Source organism: Jaculus jaculus, chromosome 1, assembly GCF_020740685.1.
Source record: "Jaculus jaculus isolate mJacJac1 chromosome 1, mJacJac1.mat.Y.cur, whole genome shotgun sequence".
In the NCBI taxonomy this organism is placed as follows: Eukaryota; Metazoa; Chordata; class Mammalia; order Rodentia; family Dipodidae; genus Jaculus; species Jaculus jaculus.
This window is the reverse complement of record NC_059102.1, coordinates 223,949,844-223,975,304: the sequence shown is the minus strand read 5'-3', so window position 1 is coordinate 223,975,304 and position 25,461 is coordinate 223,949,844. Positions and strand designations below refer to the sequence as shown.

Here is a 25,461-nt window from a genome sequence, read left to right as displayed (position 1 = left end):
TTCCCTCTTTGCCAAGACAGACTTCAGAACCATTGGTGCCACTGGTGTTACCATGTACTCACAGCAGCCACCTCACCAGCCACAGCCATCCCTGCCCTGCCTGTGTGCAGGGGCACCTGTGACCTGCACACACCCAGGGCATGATCTAAACTCTCCTGTCCCTGGCGGGGAGCCCTCATGTCTTTTTAGTATTTTTGTTTTTGAGACAGGCTCACTTAGCAACTCAGGCTGGCCTACAACCTGCAATCCTCCTGCCTCAGCCTCGTGATTGTGATTGCTGGGACTACAGGCTGCTTTACCATGCCTGGCCTTTGTGGTGTGGGTGCTTCTGGACCGTCCCACTGACCCAGTCTAGAGTGCTGGCTCTGCCCAGAGTCCATGGGAGGTGCACTTCCTGGCCCTGTGCCCTAAAGAGCTCTGACCAGGAGTAGGCATGGTCAGGCACTTGTGAGGCCAATGCAGTTCAGACAGGAGGATCACATTTTGCAGAAGGAAAAGCAGACCTCTCATCTGGTGGTCCAAGCCAGGGTCAGTCCTGCTCCAGAGGGACTCAAAGACCCCAGGCTCTCTGCTCCCCCATGCTGTCTAGGCTTGCCCAGACATTCTCCACCCCAGCCCTGGGAAAGAAAGCACACAGCTGCTGCATCCCCCATCCCAAGCCAGGCCTGGGGGCCCTAGAGAAACCAGGCGCTCCTCCCTACGCCTCCTATTTTCCAGCCAGCTGCGGTTAAGCCTGAGTCTGGAGGATGAGGGTGGCTGCTGTGCCACGGCTTGGGAGGGATAGGGCTTGGGAGGGATATGGCGACAGGAGGGTCACGTGGGTTGGCCTTGGGGGGAGGGGTGGTCCTAGGGCTAGAGAGCGGCCTACTCAGGGCCTGCCACTGGCAAGCAGAGGATCGTTTCCAAAAGCAGTCAGTGGAGGCTGACATGGGACCACCCAGAGGGACCTGGACACGTGGACACTGCCCCATGTCTCCAACCTATTCAGTCCACCTCCATGACTCTGGCTCCAAGAGCCTCATATGACAGGGCGGGCTGGCCTCCAGAGAGGAGGAAACTGAAGAGTTTAACTTGGTGGCCTCCTGATTTACATAGCACCTGGCCCGGATGGATATAGCCTCCGGGGCGAGAAGGAGACTGGGAAAGGACGCGAGGGTCCTGGCCTCCAGGAGATGTGGGTTGTGGGCGTAGCATCACGAAGGCGTGGTCGCAGTGAGATGGAAGGGGGTGTGAGAACGAAGCAGGCAACCAAGACAAGGTGGACGGAGGGGCGTGGTCTCCTGGGCATGGCCCCCGAGGGGCGTGGCTACGTCATGTGGGCGTGGCTATCTTCTTCTTAAATTGACCTCCGGCCTCCATCCCAGAGCCTGCCTCCCTGCTTTAGCACCGGCAGTATGACCCCGTTCTCTCTCAAGTTCCTGTCGTTGCTGCTACTGCTGCTGCCGCTGTTGAAGGTCCCAAGAGCAATACGGGCGTCTCCTTACCAAGTGACCTCCGGGACGGCGGCCACCTGTAAGGTAGGGACACCCATGCAAGCCCCAGGGGCTAAAGAGGACCAGCGCCCTTAAGCTCAGCGGGGGAAGCCCCGTCCTCAGGGGACGCTGCTGGGAACTTGGTGTCGCCGCCCTGCCCCCATCCAGGCCCCTGACACTTGGCCACCAAGTACTTGTCTGAGACGCTCGGCTGCCCAGGTATGCCCGTCCCCAGCCATACTTAAGCACCTACTGAGTACTTCTGACTCCTGAGCCGGGGTCTCTCGCTTGGTGCTCAGCTCGGGCCCGCGGCCGCCCGCACGCATTCCTGTGACTTCTCGTGTGCGTTCCGCCCGAGCCACGGAGGCCAGAAGCGCCTCTGCCGCTAGCCAGCAGATGCCGCGCAAGCTGAGCCCCTTGCTCACAGCTCCAGACTCTCGTGAGTCCCAAGTGGAAGCCGGAAGTTGGCATGCATTAGGCGCCTCCTCTGCTAAGTCGGGCATGGGACATTGGTGAGGTGGCCACGTGTCTTCGGAAAGGAAAATAAGGAATATACGTGGGGGTGAAGGGCCTTGAAGAGGTACGATCATACATTAGACTCCTATGAGTACATCACCCAAAAGACAAAATTAAGGGCAGAGAACAGAAAAGGAATTCCTTGAGCGCTTGCTATGTGCACCGGTGATTAGCAAGCCTAGCTGGTCCTATTTTTTTGCAGATAAACTGAGATTGAGGAACATCTAAGGACACCGGAAAACCTCAGAGGGCTGGGGGCGTGACTAGCGATAGAGCCCCAACTAGAATCCCAGTGAGGAGGGGCGTGTCTGGGAGGTGGAGCCCCGCCTAGAATCCCAGTGAGGAGGGGGCGTGGCTAGGTGGTGGGGCCCCGCCTAGAATCCCAGTGAGGAGGGGCGTGGCTGGGAGGTGGAGCCCCGCCTAGAATCCTAGTGAGGAGGCGCATGGCTAGAAGAGTTTTAACCCAACATCACAGTTGGCTCTCATCCTGCAAGTGTCCTCACCCATTTCTTCCCCCTGTCAGGTCCAGGACCTGTGTCTTCGGGGACCTGTCAAGGAACCACCTGCACCACCTGTCAATATCACCCTGTACTATGAGTCCCTGTGCGGAGCTTGTCGTTACTTCCTAGTCCGAGATCTCTTTCCCACGTGGCTGATGGTCATGGAGATTCTCAATGTTACCCTGGTGCCCTATGGAAACGCTCAGGTGTTGGTTGGGGCACGGGAAGCCCAGTCGCAGGCCCCACGGAGGAGGGACGGAGCACATCTAGACACCCTGCACTCACCCTGCTTGCTTCTTGGCAGGAACAAAATGTCAGCGGCACATGGGAATTTTCATGTCAGCATGGTGAGCTGGAGTGCAAGCTGAACAAGGTGGAGGTGAGTGGGAACCCAGGCCAGCGCACCGGCGGGATACACAAAGCCAGGCTCACAGCTGCGTCCTCCACCTTCATGGAAAGCCAGCTCCATTCTTGGTGCCTGTGACTGTTCCAAGAGGGTCTTGGGGTGCTCTTGCCCCCCACCTCGAGCTCTCTCTGGCCCTCCCTCCCACCCCAGGCCTGCCTGTTGGACATGTTGGACAAGAACGTGGCCTTCCTAACCATTGTGTGCATGGAGGAGTTGGATGAGATGGAAAAGAATCTGAAACCGGTGAGGGTCTTTCCTTAAAGAGCCACAGGGACGGACCAAGCACAAGTGCACACTGGGCCAGGTCCCCTCTGAGCACCTCTCTGGGGATTCTGGATAGGATTCTACCACCCCCCCCCCCGTCTTGGCAGGCATTGGGGACCATCTCTAAATTGGGGAATGTTGATCTCTTAGTGACATAAGCCCATTTCTGGGCTGAGGGCAGAACCTTACACCTGAATGTGTGGCCCCAGATGGCAGGGTGCTGGGACACAGGCAGACCTTGCTTACTTTCCTGTACACTGAAAATTATCTTTATTTATTTATTTATTTTGTTTTTTTTTTGTTTTGTTTTTCGAGGTAGGGTCTCTCTCTGGTCCAGGTTGACCTGGAATTCACTATGTAGTCTCAGGGTGGCCTCGAACTCATGGAGATCTACCTACCTCTGCCTCCCAAGTGCTGGGATTCGGTCCTGACAATTATCTTTAAAGGGAGTGATTCACCTGCCCAGGTGTCCCATAGCTTATCTGTTACTAAGCATCCAGGCCACCTGATGCCACTCCTGGAGCTACTGGATCCCTAGCACTGGGGATGTGATGAGAAAGGACGCTGGGCACATTGGTGAGGGTGGAGGAAGGGTGTTCCCAACAGAGGAAGCCCAAAGGGAATGAGATACCGCAGGCAGCCTACAGTCTGGTCTTATGGAGGAGAAAGAGCTGACTGAGCCCCCACTTCAAGAAGCTAAACTTGGACATGGACTGAGCACCATTTATATTATTACTGCTTTTCTGCGGAGGCCACTATCCTCTTTTGTCAGTGAGGAAACAGGCTGGGCTGGGGCTCCCTGGAGACCGTTGGGGTTGGGTCAGGGAGATAACAGAGAGGAACTGAGGCAATGACCTGCTCATTTCTTTTTCGAAGTGCCTGGAGCTGTATGCCCCACAGGTGTCACCAGAAAGCATCATGGAGTGTGCACTGGGGGAACGCGGCACACAGCTCCTGCACATCAATGCTGAGCTCACCAATGCCCTGCAGCCGCCCCACGAGTATGTGCCCTGGGTCCTTGTCAATGGGGTAAGACTTTTAATTATTCATTAAAGAAAAAAACTTATTTATTAGCAAGGGGAGAAAAAGAGAGAGAATGGGTGTGCCAAGGCCTCCAGCTGCTGTAAATGAATTCCAGATGTATGTGCCACCTTGTGCATCTGGCTTTATGTGGGTACTGGGAAACTGAACTCAGGTGATTAGTGCCTTAACCACTGAGCATTTCTCTAGCCCCAATTAATCATTCTTTTTTTTTTTTTTTTTTTTTTTTTTTTTTGGTTTTTCGAGGTAGGGTCTCACTCTAGCCCAGGCTGACCTGGAACTCGCTATGTAGTCTCAGGGTGGCCTCGAACACATGGTGATCCTCCTACCTCTGCCTACCAAGTGCTGGGATTAAAGGCGTGCACCACCACGCCTGGTTACTCTTTTTTTTTTTTTTTAATGATACCTGAGTATGACAAGTTGTCATACTAAGTTTTTAAATTTTTTCTTATTTTTTTTATTTCTTAATGTTATTTATTTAAGAGAGAGAAAGAGGGAAAGAGAAAGAATATGGCTATGCCAGGGCCTTTGGCTACTGCAAACAAACTCCAGAAGCATGCGCCACCTTGTGCATCTGGCTTACATGGGTCCTGGGGAATTGAACCTGGGTCCTTTGGCTTTGTAGGTGAACGCCTTACCCAGTAAGCCATGCCTTCGGCCTAATTAATCATTTTTAATCATTTTGTTAAGAGTGTATGGTGTGCACACATGTACTGCCCTGCAGCAGGGGTGGGGGTGCTTACCTGCAGTGGCTGGTGCCAGCTTCAGATGACCCACTCCATGGCTCTTTTGCCATGCTGGAGTCTCTTACTGATCCCGTAGCTTGTGGTCCTTGGAGGAGCCTGGTTTCTGCTCTGCTTTACTGGACTGGGGTTGTAAGGCATGTGTCATCATGCCTGGCTGTTTGTCCTGGAAGTTGGTCCTGCTTGATAGCCTGTCCTGCTCTCAGCTGCATCCAGGATGGTAACTATTCTCAGCTAGTCAGTGGGAACAGAGGCAGGGGAACAGTCATGCTTGAGGGAGCCCAGGCTGGCCTCGAATTCATGGTGATCCTCCTGCCACCCACTTCCCAAGCATTGAGATCACAGGTTAGCACCCACCATGCCTGACTCCAGGTAATTTTTGTTGTCGTTTTATTTTGCTTTCTGCAGAAACCTCTGAAAGACACCAGCCAGCTCCTGAGCCTCACCTGCCAGTTGTACCAGGTGAGCTGGGGAAGGAAGCAGTGGAATTCTGGGGTGGGGGCAGTGTCTCCTCTGAGGATCCTAACCTCTAGCCTCTTTTTCCCCTGTCAGGGCGAGAGGAAGCCGGATGTCTGCTCCTCCATGGCTGACCCCCCCAGGGAGGTGTGCTTCAAGTGATGACCAGCATTCCAAGAGGGAGTTGAGACAGGAACAGCAAGAGCCCAGCTGTCCCCTTTATCTGATCTGCAGCCCTCAGATAACTGGAAAGCTTTTATGCATCCCACAAAACTCATAGCCAAAATTCCACCCCCAACCAAGAGCCTTGCTTCACTAAAAATGGTGCTGAATGTAAATTCATTGGCACATGTATCTAGACTTCATTTGTAGCAGTTGGAGTCCTTGGTGCACCCATTCTTTCTTTCCTTCTCTCTCTGCTTGCAAATATATATATACACATACACACACACACACACACACACACACACACGTACATACATACATATATATTTTTAATGTCCTTGAGCCAGGTGTGGTGGCACACACTTTTAATACCAGCATTTGGGAGGCAGAGTATTGCTGTGAGTTTGAGGCCACCCTGAGGCTACACAGTGAATTGTAGGTCCCAGGTCAGCCTGGGCTAGAGAAAAACCCTATCTCAAAAAACGAAAAAAAGAAAAGAAAAAAAAAAGCCTTTGCCAGCCTGAGGTAACAGAGTGAATTCAAGGTCAGCTTGGGCAACAGTGAAACCCTACCAAAATAAATAAAATAAATGTCCTGGATATTCATAACCTCACAGTTCCTGATACTACCTAAACAAGACTTTCATTAATAGGAAGAAAATATATCAAAATAAAAGAGAGGTGCATGACTTTAATCCCAGCAAACCGAAGGCAGAAGAAGGGGGATCACTGTGAGTTCGAGACCACCCTGAGACACGTAGTGAAATACAGGTCAGCGTGAGCTAGAGTGAGACCCTACCTCAAAAAAGGGCAGGGGCTAGAGATGGCTTAGTGTTTAAGGCACTTGCCTGCAAAGCCAAAGGACCTTGGTTTGATTGCCCAGGACCCACATAAGCCAGTTGCACAAGATGGCACATGCATCTAGAGTTGGTTTGCAGTGGCTAGGAACCCTGGTGCGCTCATTCTCTCTCAGCCTCTTTCCCTCTCTCAAACAAATAAAAATATTTTTAAAAATTAAAATGAACTAATCGGAAGGAGAGAGTTATGGTTTATTGTCTATGTTTATGGAAGCTATCAATAAAAGTTTAATAAAATAACATCAAAAAGGGGGAAAGAGGGTTTTGCCTGCAAAGCCAGATGACCTTGGTTCAATTCCCCAGGACTCACATAAGCCAGATAGATACACAAGGTTGCGCATGTCTTTATTATGTTTGCCCTGGCGTACCCATTCTCTTGCCCTCTCTAAACTACGGTTAATAATAAAAAACAAATTAGGCCGGGCGTGGTGGCGCACGCTTTTAATCCCAGCACTAAGGCGGCAGAGCTAGGAGCATCATCGTGAGTTCGAGGCCACCCTGAGACTACATAGTGAATTCCAGGTCAGCCTGGACTAGAATGAAACTCTACCTCAAAAAAAAAAAAAATTATATATATATATATATATATATATATATATATATGTATATATATATATATGTATGTGTATATGTATATATATATATGTATGTAGGGGGGGAAGGAGAAAATTAATATATGAGTGTTCAGAGAACAGAGTCCAAAGCGATTACGATGATTATTACAAAACAGACCACAGGCCCAGGTAAGATTAAGTCAAGGTCTGTGGGACTCTGCCACAGCTGAAACCTCGCGGTCCGCTCACTTCCTGGAGGCTTTGCGGTGAGATTTGAGCTGACCGCCGCCTTCTTCTCCCCAGTTCTGGCCTGATCTGCCAATCTAGAGAGTTATCTGCCGGGGATTGGCCAATTTATCTCGGGCCTTGGGTTCGAGAGGCTAGAGACCCAGGAGTGGGTGGGCATTTCCCTGACGCAGCCCGAGTTGTGATTGGCTGTTGTTGAGGGAGGCGTGGCGAGGTGCATACTCGGCTGTTATTGGTCGCTCCTGCTGGGGAGCTGCACGGCCATCCACGATTGGTCGGAGGTGGACTGGCTCGGCGCCTGACCTCCGCACGCCTGTGCGGGTCCCGGAGCGGTGATGGCCCTGGGCGGCGGGCGCTGGCTGCGTGGTGTCTGGGTCTCGGTGCGGCCGCTGTTCCGGGGCCGCGCGCTGCTCTTCACCAACACGTTGGGCTGCGGCGTGCTCATGGCGGCGGGGGACGGGGCGCGCCAGGCCTGGGAGATCCGCGCCCGGCCGGGCCAGAAGTTCAACCCGCGGCGATCCGGTGAGGACACCTGGGCTTGCACCCGCGTTTCCCCGCGCCGGCCTGGAGGGTGGTGGTGGCTTACAGGGTTTGCCAGCCTGACGTGTCGCCCTGTCCTCAGCTAGCATGTTCGCGGTGGGCTGCAGCATGGGACCCTTTCTGCACTTCTGGTACCTGTGGCTGGACCGCTTCTTGCCCGCGTCGGGCGTCCGAGACCTCCCAAACGTCTTGAAGAAGGTCCTTGTGGACCAACTGGTAGCATCCCCCATTCTGGGCGGCTGGTACTTCTTGGGTAAGAAGTAGCCTGAAGCATGGCACGACAGTGGTAGAGCCTGCTTTGTATTAAGAAAGCTGAGGTGCATTTAAGTTTTAATTCATTTGTTTTTTTTGTTTTTTTTTTTGAAAAGGACTCATGTAGCCCAGGCTGATGAACTCCAGGTGTAGACAAGGATGGCTTTGAACTCCTTATCTTCGTGCTTCACCATACCCTGCTTTTTTTTGACAGGGTCTTAATTGTGTAGCCCTGGAACTCATGGTGATCCTGCAGCCTCGGTCTATGTGACTATTTGGGTGACAAGTATTTTTTTTTTTTTTTTTGAGACAAGATCTTGCTTCATAGTCCAGGCTGACCTAGAACTCACTCTGTAGCTGGTGCCGAACTCATAGCATTCCTCCAACCTCAACCTCCCAAGTGCTGAGATTAAAGGCTATTCTGTAATTTTTTTTTTGTTGTTGTTGTTTTGTTTTTCGAGGTAGGGTCTCACTCTAACCCAAGCTGACCTGGAATTCACTATGGAGTCTCAGGGTGGCCTCGAACTCACAGCAATCCTCCTACCTCTGCCTCCCAAGTGCTGGGATTAAAGGCGTGCGCCACCACGCCTGGCTCTATTCTGTAATATTTTTTGAGACACGATCTCATATAGCCCAGGCTAGCCTTGAGCTCAGTATGGAGCTGAGGATGACCTTGAATTCCTGATCCCTCTGTTGGGATGACAAGCATGGGCGCACCTGCTTTATGGGGTACTGCGGATGGAACTCAAGGCTTCGTGATTGCTAGGTAACATTCCACCAACTGAGCTACACCCCCAGCCTGTTAACTTTTTTTTTTTTTTTAACTTTTTTGCATTGAAGTAGGGTCTTAACTCTAGCCCAGACTGGAACTCACTTTGTAGTCTCAGGATGGCCTTGAACTCATGGCAATCCTCCTCCCTTTGCCTCCCAAGTGCAGGAATTAAAGGCGTGAGCCACCCCGCCCGACTTTCTTTCTCGCCCTCCCCCCCCCAAGGGTCTCACTTGTAGCTGAGGCTGGCCTTGAACTCACGGCAGTCCTCTTGCCTCCACCTCTAGAATGCTGTGATTTTGGGAGTGACATCTTTGATGGTCTCCTGTGTGTGTGTGATCCTGGAATGGGCAACAGGTGACAGTAGGGACTGGACAGGCCCTCATAGAGCCAGTGTAGGGCAGGTCACGCTGATGTAGGAGGGATGGGGACAGTGCGTGATAGAACTGCAGGGAGGAGGAGCGATGGCTGGCAGAGGCTTTAGGAGGACTCTGTGTAAAGCCCCCCATTCGCCCTCTGGGCCAGTTCCACTTTCTCCTCTTACTTGACACCTGATGTCCCTGGCTTTCTGCGGGGACACTGTGCTCAGAGGGTCACCCCGCCCTCCATGCTCAGTCAACTCCCTGCCTTCCGTGGTGCTTCCTGGTCCCTGACACTGGTTTCTTGGTGTTCTTCCCAGGACTTGGCTGCCTGGAGGGCCAGACTCTGGACGAGAGTTGCCAGGAGCTACGAGACAAGTTCTGGGAATTCTACAAGGTGGGGATGCCAGGTCCCACACATCAAGCTTGCCACCCAGGCTCCAGCCACGCCCCAGGGTTCTGGCCTCACCCCCTCTTCCAACCTGTCCTTTACACTTGCCCCGCCCCCTCGCGGCGGCCCCATCCCCCTCCCTACAGATCCCTTACAACTCCCTTACTCATGCAGCACCTCCCTACAGGTTGACTGGTGTGTGTGGCCCGCGGCCCAGCTGGTGAACTTCCTCTTTGTGCCTTCGCAGTTCAGAGTCACCTACATCAACGGACTGACACTGGGCTGGGACACTTACCTGTCCTACCTAAAGTACTGGGTGAGCACAGAGGTAGGGGAGCCTGTGGGTGGGTGGCAGGTGTGGGTGAGGTAGCGGGTCTCAAGCACCAGAGTCCTGCTCCAGGTCCCCGCAGGGTCTGTATAATGGGTGGACCCCAGCCTAGGGCAGGCACGGAGGGTCCCCAAGCACCTGGAGGGACGTGACCAGATCCCATTGTGTGAACAGAGCCCTGGTACTCTGCCATCTTCCGGCTGCAGCTGCGTGGCCCTGGGCACGCGCACAGACTGACCTGTCAAACTCTGAATGAATGCCTTCAGATAGAGCAAGGTGGACACAGCAGAAGAGGAGGGGCACACAGCAGGTCAGGTTTGGTGCCCCACCTGGGCTCCCAGACATGGGGCCCAGCCAGTCCTTCCAAGCCAGCATGGCTTCGGTTTCTCCATCTGGAACACAGCATCCACACTGACAGCTGTCCCCAGCACCTTCAGCCGGGAGCTTGTAACCAAGATATTTCACTATTTTACCCACAGCCAAGGCCCTGCCCTGGGCCAAGCAGCCATCCTGGGGACCCAGGGACCAAAGCAAGGTCTTTACCCTAAGAGTGGTGTCTGGCCTGGAGTCAGTTTCTGAAACATTAAGGCAAGGCCTAAGAACTGTAGCACTGTGGAAATTCCATTAAACTTTGTGCAATTGTAAAGCTTGTGGGTGAGCAAGAGCAGTGTGGGGGCCAGGGTAAAGGAGGTGGAAATATATGGATGGACCCAGCCGTGGGTAGAGCTGGCACGGGTGGACACACAGACACAGCCTGGTCCATTCGCTTTATTGGAGGTGTAGTATTCTTACGACATTTTCTAGGGGAGTGGGGGGACACGTTTGACACGCATGATGTCAGAAAAAGTCTGGGGTCTGTTCCAAGTACCCCATTTACCCCACAAAATAAAATATTGGGGGAGAAGAGTCAGCTAGGACTCTGATCCCCATAGTCCACACTGAGACCCCCAGCCATGGCCTGGCCCCTCAGAACCAAGCCAAGGGGCTGGTAGGCCCACTCTCCTGCCATGAGCCTGCTGCAGGGTGTCATTTTTCACAACCAACGTCCCCTCTTCACAACCAATAGCTGCTGATGGGGCAAACTTAAAAAAAAAAAAACCACAAAAACTGGAGATCTCCAAAGGAGGGGGAAGTGACCACGACACGCCACAGCAGAGCAGGGGCAGGTCTGTATGTACAGGACAGGGTGTGGGGGTAGGATGCATATGCCCCTGGGGGACATCTTCAATAAATAAATAAATAGCTACAATAATAAATAAAGGTAATGGGGAGGGGGGACACGTGCCCCTAGGGCAGGGGGAGAGTCAGCTGAGGGCAGGACAGGGTGGCTCTCAGCAGGCGCAGTCCTGGTGGGGAGGCGTCTGCTGGTCAGTGAGCTGAGGACCCTGCTTGGCACCTGTGACTGCAGGGTCAGCCGTATCCAAGGACTCAGACATCTTCTCACAGATGACATCTACCAGGCGCTCAAAAGTCTGCTTGACATTAATGTTGTCCTTAGCACTGGCTTCAAAGAACTCGAACCCTGTCAGGAAAGTGAGGAGTGATGCCTTAGCCCTCACCCCAAACCCACTCCCAGAGCCACTTCCCAACCACCACCCTGCCCTGTAAAGGCACTGATAGGTCCTTCAGGGAAACCATATTGGACTGGGGCTGGGCATGGTGGCACACACCTTTAATCCCAGCACTTGGGAGGCAGAGGTCGGAGTATCACCATGAGTTCAAGACCAGCGTGAAACTACAGAGTGAGAACCAAGTCAGCCTGGGCTAGAGTGATAACCTACCTTGGAGGTGGGCTGGGGGGAGAGAATAAAAATCTCAAAAAGCAAAAAATACATTGGACTGGGGTCAATCCTGCATTTCCCATCCATCTCTCCCATTAAAAATTGTCTACCTTGACAAGCCACTGTATCCATATCACTCAGCCTGGCCCCATACATAGGCTCATACATAGGCTCAGGCTGGAGAGATGGCTTGGCACTTAAAGGTCTTTATAAAGCCACCTGATCTGTGTTTGAATCCCCAGTACCCATGAAAAGCCACACAAAGTGATGCATGCATCTGGAGTTCATGTGCACCGGCTGGAGGCCCTGGAGTGCCCATTCTATCAATCTTTCTCATAAAAAACTAGACAAACCAGGCATGGTGGTTCATGCCTTTAATCCCAGCACTCGGGAGGCAGAGGTAGGAGGATCACCATGAGATCGAGGCCACCTGAAACTACATAGTGAATTCCAGGTTAGCCTGAGCTAGAGTGAGACCCTACCTTGAAAACCCAAAATTAAATAGTAAAATAGAGAGCCAGGTATAGTGGCACATGCCTTTAATCTCAGCATTCAGGAAGCAGAGTATCATCATGAGTTTAAGGCCACCCTTACAGTGAATTCTGGGTCAGAGTGAGACCCTAGCTCAAAAAAAAAAAAAAAACAAAACAACAAAGGCTGGAGAGATGACTTAGCAGTTAAGGGGCTTGCTTGCAAAGCCAAAGGACACAGGCTCAATTCCCCAGGACCTATGTAAGCCAGATGCACAAGGGGGCATACATGTCTAGAGTTCATCTGCAGTAAGCAAAGGCCCTGGTGAACCCAATCTTTCACTCTCTGCATCTCCCTCTTTCTGTCTTTCACAAGTAAGTAAATAAAAAGTTTAAAACAAAACAAAAAAAAGCCCAGAAGAATAGTAATAAAAAGACTGGAGAGAAGGCTCAATGGTTAAGGCACTTTGTAAAGCCAGATGCACAAAATGGCACATGCCTCTACAGTTTGGTTTGCAGTAGCTAAAGGCCTTGGTGCTCCCATCCTCTCTCTTCGCTTGTAAATAATTAAATATATATTTAAAAAAAAATAGCCAGGCAGAGTGACTCACACCTTTAATTCCAGCACTTAAGAGGCAGAGGTAGAAAGACTGCTGTGAGGTAAGAGGCCACCCTGAGACTACATAGTAAATTACAGGTCAGCTTGGACTACAGTGAGAGACCCTACCTCAAACAACTAAAAACTAAATTAAAACTTACATATATTTACAAAAGCTCCATGTGTTCTTTCTGAAGTGCCTCCTGCCAACAACAGAGCAAACCAAGGAGCAAAGCTGGCCCCATCTCCCACCATGGACATAGATGGCAACAGTCTGGGAATGAGTCCTTTTATGCGAGCCAAGCCCCATCCACACCTATCTCTGAGGACACCTTTGCTATCTGTCCACCTGGGGCTGCAACCATACTGGGCACTCACCCAGGTGATCGGCCAGCTGCCGGCCACGTTCTGATGACACTACTCGCTCATCCTCCATGTCGCATTTGTTCCCCACCAGGAGCACCTGCGCATTGTCCCAAGAGTACGTCTTGATCTGAGTCGACCTGCAGGGGGCAGCAGAGGACCGAGGTAGAGGACCAGAGTGGCCAAACCCTAGCCCAGAGTCCTTGGTTTCATCCTTGGAAGAGAGCTTTTATTTTTACTTTATTTTTTGTTTTTTCTAGGTAGGGTTTCACTCTAGTCCAGGCTGACCTGGAATTCACTATGTAGTCTCAGGCTGGCCTCAAACTCACAATGATCCTCCTACTTCTGCCTCCTGAGTGTTGGTATTAAAGGCATGGGGTACCACACCCAGCTTATTTTACCCTTTTTTTTGGGGGGGGGGGTCAAAGTTCAGTCTCGCTCTATCCCAGGCTGACCTGGAATTCACTATGTACCTTGAGTTCAAGGCCATCCCGAGACTACATAGTGAATTCCAGGCCAACATGGGCTAGAGCTAGACCCTACCTGGGTATGTGGGGTAAGGTCTCAGCTGGAAGTGGTGGCACATGCCTTTAAACCCAGCATTCAGGAAAGTGAGGTAGAGTCATCCTAAGTTCAAGGCCAGCCTGGGCTATGGTGCAACCTTCCTTTTAAAAAAAAAAAAAAAAACTAGCTAGGCATGGTAGAACACACCTTTAATCCCAGCACTCAAGAGGCAGAAGTAGGAGGATCACTGTGAGTTTGAGGACACCCTGAGACTGAGACTACACAGTGAATTCCAGGGATAGAGTGAGACTTCGACAACCCCTCCCCCAAGAAAAATAAAAAAAAGGACTGGAGAGATGCCTTAGTGATCAAGGCACTTGCCAGCAAAGCTAAAGGACCCAGGTTTGATTCCCCAGAACCCATGTAAACCTGAATGCATGACTAGCACTCTGCCCTGGGGCAGCATCCCCAGCTGGTATTTACATCCAGCAGGAGCCTTGCAATGGAGCTCAGGCAGAAGCCATGAACTCGTGATTCCCCTGCTTCAGCCTTCTGAGTAGCTTTACAGGTATATGCACACCAGATGTCAAATATTTTTTGCAAGCTAGAAAGAAGGCTCAGTGGTTAAAAGTATGTATTTGCAAAGCCTAGTGGCCAACTCCCAAACACCCACATAAAGCCAGAAGCACAAATGAGGCATGTGTCTGGAGTTCATTTGCAGTGGCAAGAGGCCTTAGCTCACCCTTTCTCTCCCTCCTTGCAAATAAATATACAAACTTATTTTTAAATATTTGTCCTGCCAGGCATGGTGGTACATGCCTTTAATCCCAGCACTTGGGAGGCAGAGGTAGGAGGATCACCTGCGTTCAAGGCCACCCTGAGATTATATAATGAATTCCAGGTCAGCCTGGACTACAGCGAGAGCGTACCTCAAAAAACAAAAGCAAAAAAAAAATTTTTTTTTTCCTATTTGTTTACAGCTTCAGAGGTCCATTTTTCTTTCCCCCTCTCAGGATGACCTTTCTCTTCTGACCCTCCAGTTTCCCCAGGGCTTGGGTTACCCTGCCTACTTTCCCTGGCTCTAGGGAGAGCCCAGTGCTTCCTGCTTGACAGGCAAAGGGCTCTACTGACTGAGCCCTAGCCCCTCAAATTCTTTTCTTGTCAGAGTAGGAGGCTCACCAGTCCTGCACTGCATTGAAAGACTCCTCGTTGGTAATGTCATACATGAGGATGAAGCCCATGGCACCCCGGTAGTAGGCCGTGGTGATGGTCCGGTACCGCTCTTGCCCGGCTGTGTCCTGGGAAGATAGGGACAGTGATCAGACTGAGCACACACAACCCACACCAACAGGAAATGCATTCTGGGGTTGATCCAGGGGGTGAGGGAACTCGCCCAGGGACATGTTGAGTTGCTTGGGTCCAAGGATGGTAGCAGTCTAGTCAACCACAGAAGCGCTCAGTCACTTGTGCAACACCAGCCACTGCCCAGGTGACACGGCCTAGGCCAGCAACTGGGGATGGACACTGCTGTTATCAGAACAGGGGAAAATCCCCAGCCACATGTGTCCCTATGTTGGATGGTGGCAAGGACTGAGGAGGAAGATGAAGTCATAAGTCGATGGAGGGGGTGACATGGGTTATAGATTGAAACCTGTCCCTCCAGACCTTGGGAAGCTGAGGCAGTAAGATCAGGGGTTCAAAGTCATCCTTGGCTACATACGAGTTGTAGACCAGCCTGGGCTACATGAGTCCATATCTCAACACACACATACACACACATGAGCACATGCTCCCAGAAAATGGAATGGGAAGGAAAGGGGAGCCTTGGGCAAAGACCCTTCAGTAGTATGGTACCCAGAGTGTAAGAGGGGCAGAGGTTGAAGAGGAAGCTCACACCAACCAGGTTCTCCTGGGCAATGAGGAAGCAAAGAAAAGAACAGCTGGGATGGGATTAGCAAGCTCCCGTCAGAAGCCTGGGAGGGGTTGAGGAGGGAGGCCCCGATTCTTCCAACCTTCCTGTACAGAACAACTTCAAGATGGGGAACCTGAGGCTCCAAGGTAACAGCAGCACTGATGGCACAGAGCTGGGCTGATACTCCACCCCCTGCTGCGTAACATAAATGCACAAGGAATGAAGTCACACGTGGTGTGAGATGCTTTTCGGACCCACCCAAATCTGCAGCTTGATCCTCTTGTCATTGCGGTAGATGGTCTTGACCTTGAAGTCGATGCCCACGGTGCTGACGAAGGCAGGTGTGAAGGAGTCATCTGCATAGCGGAAGAGGAAGGATGTCTTGCCCACACTGCTGTTGCCGATGATGAGGATTTTGAACATGTAGTCGAAGTTCTGGTCCGACGTCTCCTTCTGTCCATAGCGCGCGTCAGTAGCCGACGCCATCTGAGGGTGGAAGGAAGGAAACATAAACCGGGCGCCTCAGCACTGGGAGGGGGCAGCAGAGACACCCCAGCACTGGGTGAGGACAGCAGAGACACCCCAGCACTGGGTGGGGACAGCAGACACACCCCAAGGGCTGCCTCCACTGCACCTGGAGCCCAGGAATTGGCGGGGGTCGCCCCAGCACTAGCCAAGCTGTGACCTTGAAAGGCTAAAGAAGGTTGGCTCAAGGAGGCCAGGATGGGGAGGCCCCTATGGACCCGGATCCAGGGGAACCCTAAAGCTCGGAATGACTATCCGGCTCCTCCCCACCAGCCTTCCACCTGCACACGCGCAGCATCTATCAAGGATGCGCAACCGCAGATCCCCCAAACTCCCAGGCTGGCAGAAATGGGGCTCGCAGGGATTCACGTGACACCAGCGGGCGCGCGCAAGCTCACGTGCACAAGCCTGCGCATGCGCACCCAGGTGCCCGGGTCAGACCACAACCCGAGTGTGTACACCACCTGGCCTACAGCACAGTGAGAATCCACGCTCGCGCCCGGCTCTGTACACACGTGTGCACGTCGCCACCACGGATGCGGATGTGAGTGCAAACCCACGCGTGCGCAAGGCTACCCGAACCCATGCACTGGTGTGCAGTTGGATGTTCGTGCACGCCTGTACAGAGCAGCACACTCACCGCGCGACGGTGTCGCTTGTAGCACGCTCCGCAACCACCCACGGGGGTCACGTGAGCCAGTCTAGGTCCACGCAGACGCGGGCACGCACACGGGTGTGCACACCACGCGCACGCGCAAGCGTCCCGCAGGCCTCACCTCCCCCTCCGCCGCAGAGCGGGGGGGGGGGTACCGCGGAACATCGGAAAGTGGGGTGTGGGGTGCACCCAAGCCCGCAACCCGCCGCGGCATCCGCGGTGCAACCCGCGTCCCCTTCTTCGCCACCTGTCAATCAAACGCAGGTTCCACGGTCCCGGAGGTCCGACATCCCGCGGCTGCCCCAGCGCTCACCTTGCCCGGTTCCGAGGCAGCGGCGACGCTGGCTGCGGTGACTGGCGGTGGAGGTGACCCGGAGCCACCGGAACTGCAGTGGGCTGCGCGGCAGCAGCGGCGGCGGCGGCGGCGGCTCAGACCCCTGCAGTCCGCGGTGACGTCCTGCAAAGAACGGGGCGGGGCTCGTATGCAAATGAAATCCGTGACGCAATTGAGGGCGGGTCCAGGCGAGGAGCTGAGCCTCACGGCGGCGCAGACCCAGAAGGGGCGGGGCTCTGAGCGTGACGCAGAGGGGAGGGGCGGAACCCTACTTAGGAGTCCAGGAGGATGGGGCCTGGGCAAGGCGGGGTTACTCGGCGCCTTGCCATTGGCTGAGGCGCTCGAGCGATGGATCAGTCAACCAATCAGAGGCTTATTATATCTGAGGTCTCATAATGGCTGTCCAGAGTTTAAAGGGTGGAGAGGGTCAGCTGGGGCTTTGTGGAGAGCGTTTGGGGGCTTCATAAGTTGTTGTTATTTCCAGCTAGATCTGCTCCCAATTTTAGCAAGGAGTCCCTGAGATCCTTTCTCCCGAATCCAGTTTTGTTTTCTAAGTCAGTCTAATGTAGCCCAAGCTAGTCTCCCAACTCTGTGTAGCTTGAATCCGGGATCCTCCTGCCTCCACCTCCAGAGTGTTGAGATGGCCGAGCGTGGTGGCGCACGCTTTTAATCCCAGCACTCGGGAAGCAGAGGTAGGAGGATTGCCGTGAGTTCGAGGCCAGCCTGAGACTACCTAGTGAATTCTAGGTCAGCCTGGGCTAGAGTGAGACCCTACCTCAAAAAAACAAAGCCGGGAGTGGTGGCACATGCCTTTACTCGGGAGGCAGAGGTAGGAGGATCACAGTGAGTAGGAGGATCACAGTGAGTTCGAGGCCAACCTGAGACTACATAGTGAATTCCAGCTCAGCCTGGGCCAGAGTGAGACCCTACCTCTAAAAAAAAAAAGTGCTGAGTTGACAGTCGGGCATCACCAGCCCATCCCCCACCACGACACACAAACACTTTTCAGGATTTAAATAAAAGAAAAAGATCCCCAACTAACAGATGTTCAATAACCTGCAAACGGCAAACAGGACGGGGGCTAGGAGAATCCGTTTCTGGGGTAGGAAGAAGATATAGTGCCGTTCTCGTTAGCTCACTGAGGCTGAAGGGTCAGGAGTTCAAGGTCATCCTGGACTACTCAGTGATTTCGAGGTTAGCCCCCACTACATGGGAATCTTGTTTCAAAACTAAAGAAAATCAGGTCTCTGCCAATTTCCAGACGAGGAAGAAAGGTGCTGGAGGCTAGAAAATTCCCTCTCCTCCCTGTTCAGGGGGCGTAGAAACTCGTGTATCCCACCCCTTTCCCCAAAGCTCGCAGAAAGACCCAAAAAGTCATCATAAGCCCTCCCCCGCTGATGTTCAAACCCTCTAAAGGCTGGGGTGGGCGGTGGGGGGGAGATGGCGCTGAGCAGGCGAATTTGTCTCTCAGGTGCTCTCTGTTTAGTGTCCCCAAATCTTGAGGGCATATCTCCTGAGTTTATGGGAGCAGAGGGGTGACCCCACCCCATGGGTTTTGCAGTAATAAACACAGTAGGGGACGCGTAGCATGGAAAGAGTCCCGCTTTGCTGCGCCCCTGCCGGAGCGGAGCCTGCGATGCGCACTCGTCCTGTTTATGAAAAAGCACGCCAGCTGCGGAGGCGCCTGGGGACCAGAATAGCTCCGCGCCATACCCAGCGCCCCGCGGCGACGCCTTGATCTTCCCGGAGGTAACTCTCCCCTCCCCCTCCCAGCCACTGCAGAGAGAGAAACCGACACAACGCCGCACAACACTCCATCTACCTGCCCTGGCCACTTAGCCCAGACCAAAGTCCCCTGCGAGCTCCAGGCATGAATCTCAGTGATAGATGTTGCACTTGCTTCTGACTTTGGGCACGTGGTGCTCAGAAATACCTTCCATGCTGGGTGTAGTGGCCACGCCTCTAGTCCCCGCACCCTGGGGGTTGAGGTACAGTATCTGTGAGTTCGAGGCCAGCCTGGACTAAGAGTGACTTCCAGGTCAGCCTGGGCAAGTGAGACCCTACCAGGTGGGTGGGGGAGAAGGGAGGAGTGAGTGGAGGTAGTAGAAGGGAGGGAAGGGGAGGGGCGGGGAGGGAAGAGAAGAGAAGTTAAGATCTCCTGATTAATTTCCAGCTGGGAAGGGGAGTATGTAAGCATGGAAGGAAACGTGCATTTGCTTCTGGGATGGTGTGGTGGTTTGATTCAGGTGTCTCCCATAAACATATGTTCTGACTGCTAGGCCCCCTGCTGGTGACAATTTGGGAATTAAAAGCTCCTGGCCAGGGTGTATTGTTGGGGGAGGGCTTGTGGGTATTATAGTCAGCTTCCTCTTTCCAGTGTTTGGCACATTCCTGCTGTTGCTGTTATCCACCTGCTGTTGGGCAGGAGACGATGTCCATCCTCTGCTCATGCCATTGATTCCCCTTGCCATCATGGAGCTTCCCCTCCAGTCTATAAGCCAGAATAAACCCCTTCTGCCATATTTTTTTCTATTTTTTGTATTTTTTTCATATTTTTTGTATTTTTTTCTGCTAGCTATGCAAACTTGACTGCAACAGTAAAATTGGTACTAAGAAGAGGGGTCAATAATGCTAGAAATCTGTCTGAGTGGCATTTGGCCCTTTGGAACTGCTTTGTGGAAAGAATGTGGAATGTGTGTGGAAGGATTTGCTTTGCATCTAGTCAGAGTTGAAAGACCTGAACACACTAAGAACTATGGACTGTGAGGTTTGGCTATGAGAGTGAGAAAAGAGCTTTGCCTAGACAGGGCTAGAAATAGTTCATGTAAGAGGCTTGCTGCTTACCTGTGTCCTGGGAACTTGGGCAGGGTTGCATTATGTAGAAATGGACTGGTGTGAGCAGAGGGATATGGCACAGAAAAATAAAAAATAAAAAAAGAAAGAAAGATTGAGAGATTACAACCATTGAGATTGGGCCAGCGGACCTGCATTGGGACAACAGGAAGAATGCAGATTCTTTTGAATTATGGGGCCTGAATGCTGGAGGAGTGTCCTGTTCTTCAAAGTTATATTTATTGCCCCCTGGATTAACAAGTTATTAGCCCAGTTGGTTCTATGGGGTATAACATACACAGGAAAAAAGAAGGTCATTGAATTTGCAACATGGTTTTGTATATTGGAAATGGCCATGGGCAGTGTGAAGCAGGCTTTTTAGATTACCTGTGTGGAGCCCAGTGGAGCCATGAGGATGAACCATGGGTTACAGTGGAGACCCAAGGGAGATTCCAGGACTATGAGATGGCTGCCAAGGAGACCTGCCTGCACCAGATGACGTTTTCTGGGACTATAGTAGCCTAGTTGGAGGGATGGAATTGGAACTCCAGAGACTTATCACTAGTTAGAATTGAGGCAGAAAGATTAGGGGTTCAAAGTCATCCTTGGCTACAGTGCAAGTTCCAGTCCAGCCTAGGATACCTGAAATTCTGATTCAGAAAAAGAAACAAAGTCTGGAGAGACGGCTTAGTGGTTAAGCCACTTGCCTGCAAAGCCTAAGGACCCAGGTTCAATTCCCTAGTACCCATGTAAGCAAGCTGCACAAGGTGGCACATGCATCTGGAGTTCATTTGCAGTGGCAGGAGGGAGGCTGTTATGGTAGTCCCTATCCGCATGGTAATGACCCTCCAGTGTCAGCAGGTAGGTGGCCAGTGTGACCCAGGGGATCTGGAATGTCTTGAGCAGGTCCTGTTCCTGCTCATCACAGACCCCCAGTCAGAGCCTTGACCTTAAAAAAAAAAAATTACTGACAACGTCCATATATATGGACAATAAACCATGATAATTCCTCCTCCTCCCCCAGTTTCCCCTTCGCAAGTCCACTTTCCATCATATTTCATCCTCCCTCAACTAGTCTCTCTCTATATTTTTTTATTTTTATCTTTTTTGGTTTGTTTTTTGAAGTAAGGTTTCGCTGTAGCCCAGGCTGACCTGGAATTCACTATGTAGTCTCAGGGTGGCCTTGAACTCTCAGCGATCCTCCTACCACTGCCTCCTGAGTGCTGGGATTAAAGGTGTGTGCCACCAAGCCTGATATCATCATCTTTTCCTCCTATTATGAGGGTCTTGTGTGGGTAGTTCTAGGCACTGCAAGATCATGGATATCAAGGCCAATTTCTGTCTGGACAATTGCATGGTAAGGAGTCCTACCCTTCCTTTGGTTCTAACATTCTTTCTGACACCTCTACAATGGATCCTGAGCCTTGTAAGGTGTGATAGAAATGTCTCAGTGCTGAATACTCCTCTGTCACTTCTCAGCACTATGGTGCCTTTTGAGTCATCTGAGAGGTCATTACTATCTGAGAAGAGATCCTTCTCTAACCAAAAGTGAGAGTTGCATGGGTGTGAATAGATATATATTGTTTTTCAAGATAGGGTCTCGCTGTAGCCCAGGCTGACCTGGAATTCACTATGGAGTCTCAGGGTGGCCTTGAACTCATGGCAGTCCTCCTACCTCTGCCTCCCAAGTGCGCCACCACGCCTGCCTATGGGTGTGAATATTAAGAGAAGAGCTTACTGGGCAGTTTGGTGAACATAATCTATGTTAAATGCCAGGCACCAGAAGGCAATTACACTCCTAGAACTCATGACTTCCCTGGCCATAGGCTTTTGACTAGGTTTTCAGTACCAGTCATGTATTCTCTCCCATGGAGCAGGCCTCCAGTCCAATCAGAAAGTGGTTGTTTTCCACATAACAGACATGCCACTATTGCACCCATTGGCTCATTTGGCCTGGCTGGCCAAACTTAAGGCTTGCAGTGTCCACTGTTGTTTATTTCCCTTGATGACTTCTGTCTCTCCTATTGCAGCATAGCTTTTTCAAGTTTTCTGTCAGATGGCCTACATGGAGGAGGTTTTCAGTTCAGTTCCAGCAGGGTTTCTCAGTGACCTTGCAGCCCAAGCATGTGGAGTCTTCAGCAATAGGGCCTTACCATTTATTCCTGGTGGGAAACCAAGGGCCTCGGCAATGGCCTGTAATATTTGGGGGGCATCAGGGACCTCCCTGGCCAACAACTCACTTGAAGGTATCCTATCCCTGGCACTGAAATTTTTTTCTAGTAACAATTTATGGCTTTTGGGTGCAACATTATCCAAAAAAAAAAAAAAAGGTTTCCATTCAAACCCTTTTAGATTTTGATTAGGCCTCTCCCCACCCTTCCTTTACTCAGCCTCTTCCCCTGAACTCACTTAGGCCATTGCACCCCCAGTAATCTGTTCATCTACATATACATATGTTACCTTTTTCTCAAGTCCTCCCCTCTCCACCCTCCCTCCCTTAGAGCCCCTTTCTAGCTTATTGACCTCTGCTACTGATTTTTACCCCAACTCACATACAAGTCTGAACATTTGTAACAAGGATCCACATATGAGAGAGAAAATGCAACATTTGGCTTTCTGGGCCTAGGCTACCTCACTTATCTTCCAAGATCCATCCATTTCCCTATGAATTTTCATAATTTCAATTTTTTTTAGTGCTGAATAGAACTCCATTGTATAAATGTACCACATCTTCATTATCCACTCATCAGTTGAGGGACATCTAGGGTGGTTCCATTTCCTAGCTATTGTAAGTAGAACAGCAGTAAACATGGATGAGCAAGAATCTCTAAGGTAGTGAGACAAGTTCTTAGGATATATGCCTAGGAGTGGTATAGCTGGATCATATGGTAAATCTGTTTTTAGCTGTCTCAGGAACCTCCAAACTGATTTCCACAAGTCTGTACCAGTTTACATTCCCACCAATAGTGATCTGATTGGACTTGGCTCTTCTGCATGGAGAGAGATAAGGATCTATTTTTATCCTTTTACATATAGATATTGTTGCAGTCCGATTCACATTGCTGGTAGAAATCGCCCAACCAAGAGCAGCTTGTGGGAAAAAGAGATTTATTTTGGCTTACAGGCTCGAGGGGAAGCTTCATGATGGCAGGGGAAAACGATGGCATGAGCAGAAGGTGGACATCACCATCTGGCCAACATAAGATGGACCACAGCAACAGGAAGGTGTGCCAAACACTGGCATGGGGAAACTGGCTATAAAGCCCATAAGCCCGCCCCCAACAATACACTCCCTCCAGGAGGCATTAATTCCCAAATATCCATCAGCTGGGAACCTAGCATTCAGAACACCTAAGCTTATGGGGGACACCTGAATCAAACCACCACAGATATCCAATTTCCCCAGCACTAGTTGTTAAAGAGGCTGTCTTTTCTCCAGTGGATATTTTTGGCATTTTTTAAAGGTTTATTTTTATTTTTGTTTATTTGAGAGAGATATACAAAAATAGGTAGGTGGAGAGAGAGAGAATGGGCACGCCAGAGCCTCCAGCCACTGCAAACAAACTCCAGATGCATGTGCCCCCTTGTGCCTCTGGCTTATGTAGGTTCTGGGGAGTCGAACCTAGGTCCTTTGGCTTTGCAGGCAAGTGCCTTAACTGCTAAGCCATCTCTCCAGCCCATTTTTGGCATAAATCAGATAGCTATAGCATCTCAGACTTATGTCTGGGTCCTCCACTCTGTTCCATTGATCAATATGTCTATCTTTGTGCCAGTACTGTGCTGTTATTGTTACTATGGCTGTGTAATATAGCTTAAAACCAGGTATTGTGACACTATCAGCCTTATTTTTGTTGCTCAAGATTATTTTGGATATTTGAGGGCTTTTTGTGTTTCCAAATCAATTTTAGGATTAGTTATTCTATTTCCATGAAGAATACTATTGGAATTTCTTTTTTCTTTTTGGGTTTCCGAGGTAGGGTCTTGCTCTAGCCCAGGCTGACCTGGAATTCACTCAGTAGTCTCAGGGTGGCCTGGAACTCATGGTGATCCTTCCACCTCAGCTTCCCAAGTGCCAGGATTAAAGGCATGCACCACTACACCCAGCTGCCACTGGAATATTGATGAGGATTCCAATAAATGTGTGGATTGCTTTTAGTCAGACTGACATTTTCACAAGATTGATTCTTCCAATCTAAGAACAAGGGATGTCTTTCCATTTCCTAGTGTCTTCTGCAATTTCTATCTTGAGTGTTTTAGAGTTTTAATTGTAGAGATCATTCACTTCCTTGGTTAGGTTTATTCCAAGGCAGTTTTTTGTGTTTTTTTTTTTTATTATTTCTTTATTTATTTATTTGAGAGCGACAGACACAGACAGAAAGACAGATAGAGGGAGAGAGAGAGAATGGGCGCGCCAGGGCTTCCAGCCTCTGCAAACGAACTCCAGACGCGTGCACCCCCTTGTGCATCTGGCTAACATGGGACCTGGGGAACCGAGCCTCAAACCGGGGTCCTTAGGCTTCACAGGCAAGCGCTTAACTGCTAAGCCATCTCTCCAGCCCCCCCCCTTTTTTTTTGTTTTTGAGGCAATTGTAAATGGGAGTGATTCCCTGATTTCATCCTCAATGTTTTTGTTGTTAGTATATAGTAAGGCTACTGATTTCTGTGTGTTTATTTTGATCCTACTACATTACTAAAAGTGTTTATCATCTCTAACAGTTTACTGGTAGAGGCTTTAGGGTCCTTATGTACAGAATCATATCGTCTGCAAATAATAATTTATTTGATATCTTGCTTTCCAATTTGTATGCCTTTTATGTTTGTCTCTTCCCTTATTGCTATAGCTAAGACTTCGAGTACTATATTAAATAAAAGTGGAGACAATGGATACCCTTGTCTTGTTCCTGATTTTAGTAGAAAAGCTTTAATTTTTTCCCCCCATTTAGTATTATATTGGCTATAGGTTTGTTATAAATAGCCTTTATTATGTTGATATATGTTCCTTTTATTCCCAGTTTCTTTAGGACTTTTTATTTATTTATTTATTTATTTATTTATTTGAGAGCGACAGACACAGAGAGAAAGACAGATAGAGGGAGAGAGAGAGAATGGGCGCGCCAGGGCTTCCAGCCTCTGCAAACGAACTCCAGATGTGTGCGCCCCCTTGTGCATCTGGCTAACGTGGGACCTGGGGAACCGAGCCTCGAACCGGGGTCCTTAGGCTTCATAGGCAAGCGCTTAACCGCTAAGCCATCTCTCCAGCCCTCTTTAGGACTTTTATTATGAAGGAATATTGGATTTTGTTACATGTCTTTTCTGAATCTTTTGAGATGATCATGTGATTTGTGTCATTCAGTCCATTTATATAGTTTATTACATTTATCAGTTTATGTATGTTGAACCATCCCTGCATCTCTGGGATAAAACCTACTGGGTCAAGGTGAATGGTTTTTTTTTAACATTTTATTTTTTATTCTTATAATTGATTTTTTCTTTTTTTAATGTTTCATTTTTATTTATTTGACAGAGAAAGAGGGAGGGAGGGAGGGAGGAAGGTGGGGGACAGAAAGAGAGAATGGTGATGCCAGGTCTCCTGCCATTGCAGACGAACTCCGGAAGCATGCATCCCCTT

The 25,461-nt window shown here is 50.6% G+C and overlaps 3 protein-coding genes across 7 annotated transcripts; 2 read left to right on the top strand and 1 right to left on the bottom strand.

Moving 5' to 3' along the window:
- Positions 1-1,359: 1,359 nt before the first annotated feature.
- Ifi30 (IFI30 lysosomal thiol reductase) lies at positions 1,360-5,758 on the top strand. Its single transcript, XM_045131286.1, has 7 exons — positions 1,360-1,517; positions 2,512-2,694; positions 2,793-2,867; positions 3,045-3,137; positions 4,035-4,187; positions 5,351-5,404; positions 5,495-5,758. The coding sequence occupies exons 1-7, from the start codon at positions 1,395-1,397 to the stop codon at positions 5,558-5,560; spliced, it is 747 nt and encodes a 248-aa protein (XP_044987221.1). The 5' UTR covers positions 1,360-1,394; the 3' UTR covers positions 5,561-5,758.
- A 1,780-nt stretch (positions 5,759-7,538) lies between these two features.
- Positions 7,539-10,500, top strand: Mpv17l2 (MPV17 mitochondrial inner membrane protein like 2). Of its 2 annotated transcripts, none has more exons than XM_045141574.1 (5): positions 7,539-7,741; positions 7,842-8,012; positions 9,460-9,536; positions 9,778-9,846; positions 10,033-10,500. In XM_045141574.1, the coding sequence occupies exons 1-5, from the start codon at positions 7,555-7,557 to the stop codon at positions 10,093-10,095; spliced, it is 567 nt and encodes a 188-aa protein (XP_044997509.1). In that variant the 5' UTR covers positions 7,539-7,554; the 3' UTR covers positions 10,096-10,500. The 2 variants fall into 2 exon arrangements, with proteins under 2 accessions (XP_044997509.1, XP_012805971.2); XM_012950517.2 differs by having other exon boundaries at positions 9,718-9,846.
- A 111-nt stretch (positions 10,501-10,611) lies between these two features.
- Positions 10,612-17,089, bottom strand: Rab3a (RAB3A, member RAS oncogene family). Of its 4 annotated transcripts, none has more exons than XM_045141571.1 (5): positions 16,980-17,089; positions 15,745-15,972; positions 14,754-14,872; positions 13,086-13,210; positions 10,612-11,380 (listed from the first exon to the last, which is right to left on the bottom strand). In XM_045141571.1, exons 2-5 carry the CDS (start codon positions 15,970-15,972, stop codon positions 11,190-11,192), a joined length of 663 nt encoding a protein of 220 aa, XP_044997506.1. In that variant the 5' UTR covers positions 16,980-17,089; the 3' UTR covers positions 10,612-11,189. The 4 variants fall into 4 exon arrangements, with proteins under 4 accessions (XP_044997506.1, XP_044997508.1, XP_004666080.1 ...); XM_045141573.1 differs by lacking the exon at positions 16,980-17,089 and adding an exon at positions 16,652-16,674; XM_004666023.2 differs by lacking the exon at positions 16,980-17,089 and adding an exon at positions 16,121-16,257.
- Between the last annotated feature and the right edge of the window lie 8,372 nt (positions 17,090-25,461).

Coding starts and splice junctions, on each gene's coding strand:
- Rab3a (XM_045141571.1), bottom strand. CDS start 15,972: ATGGCGTCGGCTACTGACGCGCGCTATGGACAGAAGGAGACGTCGGAC. Junction 14,873..15,744: donor GGATCAAGCTGCAGATTTGG/GTGGGTCCGAAA, acceptor CTATCTTCCCAG/GACACAGCCGGGCAAGAGCG. Junction 11,381..13,085: donor GCAGCTGGCCGATCACCTGG/GTGAGTGCCCAG, acceptor CTTTCCTGACAG/GGTTCGAGTTCTTTGAAGCC.
- Ifi30 (XM_045131286.1), top strand. CDS start 1,395: ATGACCCCGTTCTCTCTCAAGTTCCTGTCGTTGCTGCTACTGCTGCTG. Junction 3,138..4,034: donor TGGAAAAGAATCTGAAACCG/GTGAGGGTCTTT, acceptor TCTTTTTCGAAG/TGCCTGGAGCTGTATGCCCC. Junction 4,188..5,350: donor CCTGGGTCCTTGTCAATGGG/GTAAGACTTTTA, acceptor TGCTTTCTGCAG/AAACCTCTGAAAGACACCAG.
- Mpv17l2 (XM_012950517.2), top strand. CDS start 7,555: ATGGCCCTGGGCGGCGGGCGCTGGCTGCGTGGTGTCTGGGTCTCGGTG. Junction 7,742..7,841: donor GTTCAACCCGCGGCGATCCG/GTGAGGACACCT, acceptor CCCTGTCCTCAG/CTAGCATGTTCGCGGTGGGC. Junction 8,013..9,459: donor GGGCGGCTGGTACTTCTTGG/GTAAGAAGTAGC, acceptor TGTTCTTCCCAG/GACTTGGCTGCCTGGAGGGC.